At 44.2% G+C, this 13143-nt stretch overlaps 1 protein-coding gene across 6 annotated transcripts in view; it reads left to right on the forward strand.

Annotated features, from left to right (window-relative positions):
- The window catches only part of znf827 (zinc finger protein 827), an 87536-nt gene that overhangs the window by 32300 nt on the left and 42093 nt on the right, over window positions 1–13143 (forward strand). For all 6 annotated transcript variants that reach the window (XR_015087147.1, XM_086033635.1, XM_086033636.1 and 3 more), the window contains exons 2-4: window positions 70–1293; window positions 5489–5661; window positions 5911–6409. Coding sequence is in view for 5 of the 6 variants with exons in the window: in XM_086033635.1 (XP_085889761.1) it covers window positions 70–1293; window positions 5489–5661; window positions 5911–6409 (1896 nt within the window). In the remaining variant the exon portion in view is untranslated. The remainder of the gene's footprint in view (window positions 1–69; window positions 1294–5488; window positions 5662–5910; window positions 6410–13143) is intronic.

Below are 13143 nucleotides of genomic sequence, written 5' to 3' on the forward strand. Positions count from 1 at the left end.
GAGGGATGTTTGTGTTAAAACTGATATTAGCATTTGCATAGATTTTCATCTTCATGCCTCCATCTGTAGATGTGGACAGCAATGACGAAGGAGGGCCTGACGGCGGCGCTGCGGAGGAGGAAGGCTGGTTCGGGAATGCGTCCGACACGCGCTCGGAGTCTTCGTCCTACGGTGACACCCAGGACGAACTCTTCCTGCCGAGGGGCTCATCCCCGGATACCAACCACGAGAGCCCGACAGGCTGCCCCACCCCCGTCCACCGCGCCTCCTTGGAACTTCTGGGACTGGGCGGCGGCGCCTTCTCGCCACAGGACACCGTCTCATCAGTGGTGTCATCGCTGTACGGCGAGGCGGCCTCCTGCGCCCTAGGGAAGCCCCTCAGCAGCAACCTGCGCCGCCTCTTGGAGGCCGGGTCGCTGAAGCTAGATGCAGGGGACATCCTGGGACGGGCATCCCGGGGAGGCGAGTCCCCACCGATAGGCCTTGCATCTCCCATGACCCTCTCCCCGTCTTCACACCACGCTCAACAGCTAAGTGCGCTCGCTCGCAAGCTGGCCAACAACAACAGTGGCTCTGCCTCGCCTGCCTCGTTGGCGCCCTCGCTCACCAACGTTAAACAAGAGCCGCTGGACCACTTCAACTCCCAGAGCAACGGCGGCGGCTTCGTATGGGCGGGTGTCGCCGATAAGTGGCCGCCCACCGGCCGCTCCACGCCCAGTGGGTCCAGCCTCTCCCCGGACTCTGCCATCCAGAAGTTAAAAGCGGCGGCCAACGCGGTGCTTCAAGACAAGAATGCCGTGTCCGCTGCCGCCACCACCACCTCATCCACCACAGCTTCGTCCGTCGTGCCGCCCCTTGGAGGGGCCGGCACCCGGGGCGATGACGTGGTGCGCTTCGATGCCTTTAACTCTCCATTCAGCCCGCAGTCTGCGAGCTCCACCTTGGCCGCACTTTCCAAGAAAGTCAGCGAGCGGAATCACGGTTCGTCGGCACCCGGTGCGCCTGCCGACCAGCAGAACTCAGCAACGTCCTTCCTGTCGCTCGTGTCCATGACCTCGTCGGCCGCCTTGCTCAAAGAGGTGGCAGCCAGGGCTGCGGGGAACCTGCTCAGCGATAAGAAGGAAGGGTCCCCCCTGTCGGGTGGCGGCGGTGGCGGCGGCATCCTCCAAGAGGATGTCAAGCCCCTGCTGGACAAGAACCACAAAGCCCCCACGCCGTCAAAGCCCACCCAGGGCCTGGAGCTGTTGTTGCCCTCTACACCCAAAGGAAGAGCAAAACCCAACAGCCAAGCAGGTAATTGATGTGATCTAAGTGTGTTTCCAAATCTTTGAGCCAAGGCACCCAATTTGCATTAGGAAAATCTCACCACACCACAAAACAAAAAAACAAAACAAAAACAAAAAAAAGTCTGTATATTATTTTTAAAAGTCAGATAAATATTACAAGAAAAATAACTCTTTATAGTACAACTTTATTCTCAAAGACTTTTGTGTCATAAATGTCCTTTTTTACAGTGTGGCCTTACTCCTTGAAACTCCACTTGTTTCAGCCACTGCAGTCTTAATTACCTTCGCAGAAAGACACTGAAGCGTCAGCCAACCAAGCAAGTCTCACAAAAGGGCAGTGCGAGCTCCGCAGGGGGCTTCCGACCGAGACCTCGCCGCCTTCCTCGTCGAGCTCGTTTTGCGCTCGGGAGGGTGGGCTGCCCAAAAAGCAGTGGGTGGAAACCTCCCTCGCTTTGGTCTGGGCAGCGTGGAACCCCACTAAACAGAGCCGTCGGTGCACTGATCGGGAGGGCAGACCTAAAGGCCAAACACGTCATACTTTCCACTGACTGGATACAGATGTGTGTATATTCGCCGCCTGCGCGTCGTTTATTCTGGACGACGTAGACATGTAACCAAAACAGGGAAAAAGAGAGAGACTAAGTAGCCTTTAGGGGAGAACAGAATGTTTTCAAAGAGATGGATGGGCACTTTTGAAGGATTGTGTCGCAGCCCCGAGCATATCTAAAATGGCGGGATGAAATTGACTTCAGACGGATGAGCGGCGGCCGATGTAATATTGCGTGATCTGCATGTTAAAAAGGTGGTGGTGAAAGGGGGGGGGGGGGCGGGTGTTGCTGTAACCCGGTGAGCCGTCAAGGTCGAGCGGTGCTGTAAAAATGCAGGTATGTTGTTTGGTCGCCAGACTGAAAAATGTGACCTTGATTATTGACGGCCATGCCTTGTTTTTTATTGGCGTCCCCGCGCCACTCCCTCCATAAAGCCCATTTAGTGCTCATTTCGTCTGCTCCTTTTTCATTTAGCACTCCCAACTCCATTTTGTTTTTTCTTCACCGAATTTTACTCGCAGTTATCCTCGCGTTGTTTTGCACTCTGAGCTTGTACTCGCGCAAAGATAAATTAATTAAGCCTGATATTGATTTGACAAACAAGAAGGTCTTTTAGGATCATTAATTGAGTAATAACTGCAAGAAAAAAGTCCAAGTGGATACAAAAGTCGAAATGGATACAAACGCTGCACTATTACAAGGTCATAATCTCAGAGGAAAAACATTTAACGACAATAAATCATAATGTGAGCGAATTTGTGTTTCCACTAAAATAAATTAAAGTGAACCTCCACATATGCGTGGTTCGTCCAAGGCTCAGGCATCCATCAATCACGGCTCACATGTTTTCTTAAGCTGAGCCATGACCGGTTGTTACCTCAGCCCTGAGCAACTGTGATGTCATTTTCACTCGACAGAAAGTGACAAAATGGCCACCACCTCAGATGGATAAAAACAGTTGAATTTTGCTTCCAAACTCATATTCAACATACGCAATTGTAATCAGAATGCCGTGTTTAGACTAGCGGACCTGTATAAAACATATTCTTGTAAAGAAAAATTTGGGGTTGGTTTCTACTTTAATAGAAAGACATTTGAGGTGTAAAAACAAATGGGAAACGGCAGGTTTTATGCTGCACCAAGTAGTGTTGCCACGCCGGTGCTTCATCCGTTGTTGATTGATTTAGCGCCATAACTCCAAATGTGCTGTGATTTGCATATGCATTTTCGTTGCGGCACAATTCAAAGTGATGACCCGGGCTAAACGGAGCCACATAGAAAGCCCTTCACCATCAAAAATGACCCTGTGCAATAAATCCTCATTTTCACCCTGGCCCGGAGGCGTTGATTTAATTGTGTACATTTTCCGACGGCTTCGGCGGTGCTGTTAGTCCGCGTGAGAGTCGAGAGTGCTTTAAAAGGTTGTACACTACAACATGATATATTGTACACAGCCGTATACCTTTGAAAAGAAGCTATTAAGACACAATTTAAGTGCAGTGGTAGACAGCAACCTCTCGGGCCGCTCTCGGCAAAAGACACTTTTGTTAATCAACAATGTGCTTGAGTTTGAATCAGTTACTGTTATGACGTCGCTGTGTGCTGGCTTTTTCTATACTCTGCCTTTCATGCGAGTCTTGGTTCTCTTCCATAAAACATGTGAGCGAATAAATCTTAGCTCTGTAAAACATGTCAGCCTGACTCTTGGTTCTTTTCTCCTAAATATTAGCAGATGATTTTCTACTCTGATACATGCCACTAAATGATTATCTTCTTTAAAACATGTCACCAAATGAATCTTAGTTCTCTTCTTAAGAATGTTAATTAATTAATCGTTGTCTAAACCTGTTTGTAAATGAATCACAGCTCTGTTATATATGTTAGCATATTACTTTTGAACTCGTCTCTCCAATATGAATCTTAGCGTAGTTCTCCAAAACATGTCGGAATATGAGTCTTATTTCTCTAAAGGATGTTGGCATGTGTGGCTTGTAGTTCTCTTCTTAAAACCAGGGTTACGATAGTTTTGGATTTTTCATTATAATTAGTTTTTATTTTGTTTTGTTTTTAATTCACAATGTTTTCATTAGTTTTTAAAGCAGGTTTATTAGGTTCGTATTAGTTTATTGTGTAGAAGATGCTTTGTTTTCGTTTTTTTTGTTTTTAGTTTTATTATTAGTTTTAGTTTTTTTTAAATATATTGAGTATTTAATGAGTGCAAGATAAATAAACAAGCGTTGTGTCACTAAGTGTTGTGTAATAAAGTAAAGTAAACTGTAATTCTCTATTCTTTTTGCATTTCTTTTAGCTTCCTTCATAAGTATGGACGTACAGCAATACCAAAATAAATGCATTTAAAATGACCCATGTATGATGTCAATTCACAAAGGTAAAAACGAAGGGCATTTTTGTTTTACTTTTACAAACGTAAGATGTAGTTTCAGTTAGTTTTCATTTTTTTAAAACATTTTCATTTTTATTTCATTTATTTACAGTCTCTTCAATTTTAGTTTTACTTATTCCGTTACTTTTCGTTAACTCTAATATCCTTGCTTGAACATGTTATCATAAGAATGTTGTTTCTCAAAAATATGTTAGCATATGAATTATTGGTCTCTTAAAAATGCACAGGGCCTATCAATTTGCTCCTTCCTTCAACGTGATAGCATATACTGTATGTCTCGGTCCCCTCTGTAAAACATGTTAGCAAATGAATCTTAGTTCTCTCGCTTGAAGCATGTTTGCATATGAATCTTACTTCTCTAAACCGAGTCAGTAAACAAATGTTTGTTCTTTCCTTTAAAGCAAATTAGTGAGTCTCAGTCTTGTCACAATATGAATTTTAGGTCTCTACCACTTTAGCATTGGTTCTGCTCGATAAAACACGTTACGTTCTTACTTCTCAAAACATGGCAGGAAATGAACCTTTGTTCTCTGCTCTATAATGTGTAATCAAAATAAAATGAATCCTAGTTCTCCAAATAACGTGTCTTTGCATATTAATCATTCGTTGCTTGTCTTAAACACATTGGCATATAAATATTAACATGTCTCAAGCTACCAAGGTTTCTTTGTGTTTCTGCTCCATCTGATTCTGTTTGGAGTAAGCATAATGCTTTTTTTTTTTTTTTTTTGCACCATGCCTCTCCGACCTGGCTGCAGATGGCCATTTATTGTTGCAAATAGGCAGTCTCAAGCTTTTACACCTCAGGTCAATGAATGGCTGAGCGCAGTCATTTCGCCAAACACTGATTACCAGATGTTTTTTCCCGAGGAACACGGCCGGAATACTCATGAAGCCGCCCTGACAGGCCCGCGTAGAATTTGTAATGCCATCATGTCTCTTTCTAATAAGACCAATTAAGCGGTAATGGATGCCGGATATAAAGCCAACAACAATAATCGAGACGTTTAAAAAAAAAAAAAAAAAATTAAAAAAAATTTAATTTTTGCACGTGTTTCCAGCTGGCATTTACTGTGACGGTCTTCGTAAAGGTTTATTGTGGAAATGCGCACACTGAAAAGGCTTTGAATTTTATTTCTTTATAGGAACAAAGCTGCAGCATTATCACACAGTACATAAAAGACTGATTTTAATTGGGCTTTTGTAAATGCCACTTACAACCATTGTGTCTTCCCCCCCAACCCCCCAAGGCTCACCGGAGGATGGTGGCAAACCGTTCCAGTGTCCTGTTTGTGGCCTGGTCATCAAGCGCAAGAGCTACTGGAAGAGACACATGGTCATCCACACGGGCTTGAAAAGCCACCAGTGTCCGCTGTGTCCCTTCCGCTGTGCCCGCAAAGACAATCTCAAGTCCCACATGAAGGTGAGGTTGATGGTTACACTCTGTCTGCAACTCAAATCATGTTCAGTAGATCCTTAAAAATGTTGAATTTAGTCTTAGATGTAAACCAAAATATGCTCTTTTTCCACGACATGACTCTGCATACGTTATTGGCCCTCTTCCATTGTCAAAAAACAGGCAATAGTGGCACCGTTTTAATAAACGTCTGAAAGTGCATCTTGTGAAGGTACTAACGTTCTTGTAATGTGACACCGCACCTTCCTCTTCCAGGTACATCAGCACCAAGACCGGGGAGAGACGTTCCAATGTGAACTCTGCCCATTCACTTCCTCCCGACACTTCAGCCTGAAGCTCCACATGCGCTGCCACCAGCACTTTCCCCGCACCGACGTCAAGGTGAAAGAGGAGCTCACCACCGACACGGAGGGCGAGGGCTCTCTGATGGGCGACGCCAGCGGCGCATCCGACCAAAGGGGGACCCAGGTGTCCCCGCTGCAAACGGACGCCCGGCTGCAGTCATCCCCGCCAGGCGAGGCGCCCTTCAATCATGTCCACATCAAGGAGGAGCCGCTGGAGCGGGACCTGTCTGTGCTGTCCCCGTTTAGCATCGGCAGGGAGCGACCCAGGAGCAGCGCCAACTCCTTGGACCTGTCGAGCGTCGGCGCAAGCGTCGGGCTACACTCCAGCCCCAGTGGTCCAACCACGGCTTCCCTCTTCAGCCCGGACATCACTACCAAGACGGCCACTGACCTGCTTATGAAGCTATCAGGTTAGTGCGTGTTAGGAGTATTGCCTTGTGATTTAGTCTAATAGCCAATTAGCAAATAGGTGTGTTATACTTTCTGTGTAAAAATTTGAAATGTATGCTGAAGGAAAACATCGACTAAATGAATTACTGATTTATTGGACTAAAATTGCCCTTTATTCTTGCTAACTAAAATTGGACTAAGACTAAAATACAATCAGATGACTAATTTATGACTAAAACTTGAATTGATTTTAGTCAAAAGACTATAACTAAAACTACATTAAAATATCTTGTCAAAATTAACACTACTGAAAATATATGTATAGTATGTTATATTTTACCCAGTATTATCTGTTCTATGTAGGAACTTGGTACATCTCATACTGTTTTGAAAAAATATGAACATATAACTTTTTACTCGCTGTCCATGACCCACTTTTGGGTCCTGACCCACCAGTTGAAAATCACTTGTTTCGAACCATTGGTTAACCTGTCCAAATCATCTGATTCTAGCCTCATTTATTTTGATTATTTTAATTTAATGATTCTGTGATTTCTGTAGTCCTTCATAAAAGTGGCCTCATCTTTCATTTGCAGATGTCATTTGCAAACATCTGCTTTTTCTTTGTGAAACAATGACCAAACCTGTAAATGAATCAGTTCCAAAAATGTTGGTGAGTACGACATCACTCCCTCTCGTGTGAAATTGCGTACCGGTAATTGTTTAGTTGGTTTTTTTTCTTTCACAAACAATACCAAAAAAAACGCAATAATCATTGGTTAATAAACAGTAATCAGCGGTTTATTATGTGATTACCCAATGTAATAATCGATAAACTAATTGATTCTAAAAATATTTGAAAACAAATAAACTAAAACAAAGTAAGCATCTGAAACTTGGTTCCCTTCTCTAAAACATGACAGCAAATGAGTTTTAATTCTTTAAAATGTACAACTTCTGACACCATATTGTGATGGAAAAAACATCTATGTAGCATACTGACGACACACTCCGTCACACCTTCTCAGTCTTAAAATATATAAGCATACAGTACAACAGAGTTTGTATGCCAGTCACATATCACTGTTTTAAAAAGCCCTTCACACTGAACTGTGTAGCATTCTCTGCATGAAGACAAATTCATAGGATGCCATCCGGGGGTTACCCGGGACCACCTGGGAATTCTGAGTTTAAGACGCATCCTAACAGAGCATTAAAAAAAACAAAAAAATAATTTAAACTGCTCAGCACAGGTTTGCGAGAAAAATAGGATTGGTTTAATCTGGGACTCGACGCTGAATATTGATAACTGCCATTCTGGTTGAGATTTTTTTTTTGCCATTTGAACTTTGAAAGAAGGGAAGATTGTTTGGGCAAACTTGACAAACATGCTGTTGTTTGGATTTCAAGTCCTGATGCTGTTTAGAATCTTTTTTTGTAGTGTTGCAGAAAATGAAAAGAAGCACTCAGAGACGATGGGAAGATTGATGGGAAAAGGTTAGGTGAGGTGCAGCGGCGGGGTCGAGGCTACGGCTGCCAATCTAGCGCTTAATGCTGCGTAATTAGATTGAGATCTTCCGGAAAAAAACAAGAACATTAGATTAATTAAAAATGTATGCATAATTCATAATTAAAAAGGAATTTATAATTTGAAATGATTAGCGCCCTTGGCTCACCATCCTGTGACCCAGCCAGGATGCGCCGGGGGGACTAGGACGACTCAGTTAACTACCCCCCAAAAACCCCCACTCCTGCCCCTTTTTTGCCCCCGACTCCAAATGGCTGCCCCACCCCCGGGTGCCAGTTGCACTTCATTGCCAGACTACGCAATCAAGCCCAGGCTCCTCCAGGGAGGAGCCAGCGGTGACTCCTTCCAATGTCAGTCCAGTGTCAAGCGGCGGACATCTTAAGTTAGGGCCGTCATTCAAGGTGAATGTGGGCGGATATAAAAAATTTAAGAAAGACGTGATGATTATGGACTTTCATGAATACCGTTCCTTTGATCACAAAGTAATCCACTTTGTCGAAAGAAGGGGCTACTCATAAGTAGTGGGGCTCATATCTTTTTAAAACATTGGCGTGAGCACCGGGGGCAGGCAAGGTGAGGGAGTTCCTCCTGGGACTTTGGAACTCCATTTCTCCCTGCCAAGTCAGATTGAGTGTGTTCACGGGTAGCTCATTCTTTCTACTTTTTACATTCCCGGTTCCCGGCCTCGGTCCCCCAAGGCCAAGCAAGGGAGGCGGAGGGTGAAAGATATAGAGACCAGACAGATGAAGTGACATCTGAGCAAGCCAGAGAGTGAGAGAAGGCAAAGCTGGGAGTTGCATCCACTTCCTTAGGCATTAACAAGCCTGTGAACTCCTCCTGAACCCTGACATAATAAGAATATTGTAGTAGTGGGGGGCTGGAGCGGGTCTTTTAACTGGACATGCCACGGATCCCACTTCTGATACCATGTCCCATTCCAATCGTCTCTCGTGTGTAACACACATCGGCCCTCACGATTAAATGCGCAGGAATGTTCATATTCTATGCAAAATCACCATCTGAGTCACTACATGTGCGTACCGGGCCCTTTTCTTCACACTTGCGTGCATGTATTGATGAATCAGAATTCATCCTAAATGACAGTACATGCCTGCAGCCCACTAATTTTCATGAGCCGCCCCTACATTTCCCCAAAAAAGAGTGTCTGTTTGACGTATCTAAGCCAATGCGCAAAGGTTTAAAGTTGGGAGACATTTTAAAAAAAAATTTTTTTTAAACTGTTGCAAGAGACGGCCCCAAAAAGTATTCTCAATCGTTATCCTACTTCCAAAAGGTGAATATCAGAAAGCTTGCTGAAATACAGAACCTGACAACAATGATTTCATTTTTATTTTTTTCCAACTTAAATTAGAGAATGCTGGACACAAAACTAAAAAAAAAAGATCAATAAACAAACACTTTACAAGTTGTTGAAATGGTTAGTAAGGAATAAATATAACACATTCGTTGAGTGGTGAAAGGGATGGGAAGTGTCCTTCACAGTTATTTAGGACTAAAGCCAAATCATGAGCAAATTCTTGACTTTAGTTATTGTTGTTAATGTTATGATTAGTGTTTATATAAATGACTGTAGTTTCAGTACATTGTGCATGTGTAAAATATGTCTTTTGACATTTTATCTGGAGCTGATCCTTCATTATTTGTGCGTAGGCAGGTTCTGAGGCTGTTCTAAATTTGTTTGCAGAATATGCACAAATTCAGGTACGAAGATATTGATGAGTCACATCAGTGTCTGTGCGTATGCACACTTGGCAAATGAGGCAGGCCCATTGCCTCCTGGGTTCTTTGAATAGGGAAGGCCATGAATCCCACTTCTGACACCATGTTGGGATGAAATCGGACAACTTGTTGTTATGATTGCTGGGGTCCATTACACAGAGAAGGTCACCTGTCTCAAGAATCCTTCCAACTGGGCACAACTGGATACCACTTCTGATACCGAATTGCGATCAAAACACAGTCTTCTCATTCTAATCATCATCACATTTCACAAGGGTCCTTCCAACTGGGCAGGCCACGAATCCTACTTCTGACACCATTTGGGAATTTTAAAAAAAACAAAAACATTTTGAGGGGACCTGCTATTGAGCATGGTGGCGATAGACTTTGATTTTGTACGATGGCATGCTGACACAGCCGTCAGCCATCCAGGGTGATCCACATTTTATTTTTGAGATGAAAGCTATGCTGCCCCCCCCCCCCCCTTCCCCATGCCCAGTGGACCAGAGTTAATCATGTGGGCATCCTCCAGACATCAGCCATCCCATCCCCCCTGCACTGACATAGGCACAGCGAGCTCGACCTTGGCTGGGTGTGAGTAATTGGCATGCAGGGCATTGTGGGAGGTGTTGTAGCTCCGATGATTGTTGTTCCCCCCCAGGAGAATACTGTACATATCATGCTTTCCTGACACTGCAGCAATCACCACAGGCAGAAATCTAACACTGAACAGTAGCAGTGTGTGCTTCGTATTTGAATGTCATCAATTTGGACAAAATAGCTATTAACGATTCAGTTAATTAACTTCCTTAACTAATCATCCACATGAAGAACAGCTCGAAACCTGAAAGGAGGCAAATTATTCATTTTTTGGGACACAATTTCAAATTGCCCCCAAGTGTCTGAATCAAAGATCTCTGACATTCTTTGGTTAAGCTAAGGATAAAGGATTATTATACATTTAACATCCACCTGTCACACTTTGGTTGAAATCACTCAGTTTATGGGGGGGCGGACGTGTCTTGTTACCATTATAAGTAAGGGTGGAGCCAGGGCGTTGCACCAACTCAGGTCCAGACCATCGCACGAGGGCTTAGCCAACATAGCTCCAGCTCCTGATGTCATTTAACAGACCACACCCCATAAATCCAACACACAAATACTACAGTACGTACGGTAGTTACATTTCATATAAGCAGTCTATTCTTCACACTCTTTTATTATGTTAGTATACAGTGTTATTTTTCTTCATAACTAATTAAATTAAACCCGCAGTACATTTAATCCGCGATTTGCAGTCGGTGAACCGCAATTTATCAGGAGAATGCTGTAGTCTGTTCGGTGACCTAAAAGCGTCGCACGTGAGTAGACAAAAAGGTCAAAACGCATGGACAGATATTCATAATAGAGTGGGCGAGTGCGATGAAGTGGGCGTACTACTGATATAATGAAAACAGTCTGTCCTTGGTGACATTGTACTTGATATATTTGTAGTCCTTGTCTCCTTTGTCGCTGTCTATATAACACGTCGTAGATCTGAATAGCCTTCCCATTTCCTGCTCCGCATGAGAGCACACACACGGGAAGGCCCTTTGAGCGTGACCTCTCTTGTCCATACATCTCCTCTGCAGCCATCAGTATCACTGTCCGGCGTCGAGCACGCTGTCAGCTCCTGTTGGGTTCTCAAACCTGCCCGACGCAGCCCTGCGCTTTTTCCTCCTTCTTCCTCCGGTACAAAACAGCAGCCAATTGTCAGAGGGAGAGCAGGCCGGCGTGACAGAGGTGGAAAGCTAATGAAGTTATTTGACGGCGGGCCTGGCCGCGGAGCGAGAGGTGAGGCGCGGCGGACAAGCGCCTGGCAGCTAGACGGATGAGGCCTCGCGAGGCGAGAAAAACAGGAGGCGGCGGAGGCGCAGGCAAAAAGAACACCAATGTATGGAGCGTCGGTGGCAGGTGTCAGAAGGCTGTGATAACACGCAGACAAACTGATAGCGTCGTGGCGGCGGCAGAAAGGGAGCTGACTCGGGAGCCTGAGATGGCCAGTCACCCAGAAAGACACCCTCCGTCTGCTTCTCGGCTCCATTTCACGAAATGACATGCGAGAAAAACTGGACACTCGTCTCAGTGTTGTGTTTGTGAGATTCTGACAGACAAAAGGCTGCAGTGTGAGCTCAGCTTTGTAGGGATTGAATTGTTACTTGTGCAGATCGCTTGTTCTGTATCTTAAGGAGGGTGTTAAAAGTTCCAAAGAAACATTAGTATGATATAAAGAAATAAAGGGCCATGCAAATTTAATGTCTGTTATAGAGTCAGCAAAAGTGTCTTGTGTATCTTTAAAAATTGTCATCTTATGCATATTCCTTTTCACAATTTTGAAAGACTCCCACATAGCTTCATAAAATGTCTGTTACATTCTTACATCAAAACACACATTGGATAGAGAATTACAGCACTCTTAATGTCCACTTGTCACACTGGTTGAAATTAGCCCGTTTTGAGGGGGCGTTCCTGTTTCATGCGAATGAGCTTCTGTGGAGCCAATGACAAGTGCGGCTTTTGTTACCATGACACCTGAGGACGAGGCTAGGGTTTGCAACAAGACAATAGCCTAATATTTATAGAAGCAGCACTCATCTGAAATGTGTTGTCTACTGCTGGGTGCAAGAATGGTTCTTATTACCATGATTGTTTGAGCCTAGGGGTGGGCCGTATGACGATATTAGATCGTTACGCGGTTTAACGCGTTCACTATCTCATAAAGCCGAAAGATGGTTTGATCGTCGACATGGCACATTCTAAACAGTTTAGCTCGATGGCGGCGCAAAGCCACTGATGAGTATACCCGACCAACCACTCACAGCACGCACAGTGCACAATACGTGACACTCCCCGCCTCCCTGTTTGTTTGTATACAGCGGGAAGCTATAGCGGAACGTCACCACGAAGCAGAGTTGGTCCCGAAAAGAAACTCCACATCCACAGTGTCAATTTGGTTTGGCTTTTCCTCGGAGGAGAAAGTGCAAACCAGTTATTTGCAAAGTTTGCAGGGACTCGGTTCGGACGTCAGCGCCGACGGCCAAAGCAAACGGAGACCATTGGTAGCCAGAGGCAGCCGCTAGCTCCAGGCTAACGCAACCCACGGCAACACAGCCATTTAACAAGAGCACTCCATATGAAAAAAACAAGCAAGCAGTGTAAAGAAGTAACTGAGGCAGTGACTTATTACCTTGCTGAAGACATGATTCCCATTAAAACAGTGGAAAACGCTGGTTTCAAAAGACTCTTCAAAGTATTAGACCTTCGTTACGAGCTGTGTTTTTATGTTTACATTATGTTACCGTTTATGTTTACATTCACTGCACATTTTGATAAAAATTATCACTATTCAAATTAAAACCTGTTCAGAAAGCTTATCTGACTTTAAATGTCATTTTTTTTCTTTTAGAGTTTTAACACGTTAAATATGTTTTATATGTTTAACATGCG

This window comes from Filicampus tigris, chromosome 6 (assembly GCF_054856515.1).
Source record: "Filicampus tigris isolate MCC_2025a chromosome 6, RoL_Ftig_1.0, whole genome shotgun sequence".
Taxonomy (NCBI): Eukaryota; Metazoa; Chordata; class Actinopteri; order Syngnathiformes; family Syngnathidae; genus Filicampus; species Filicampus tigris.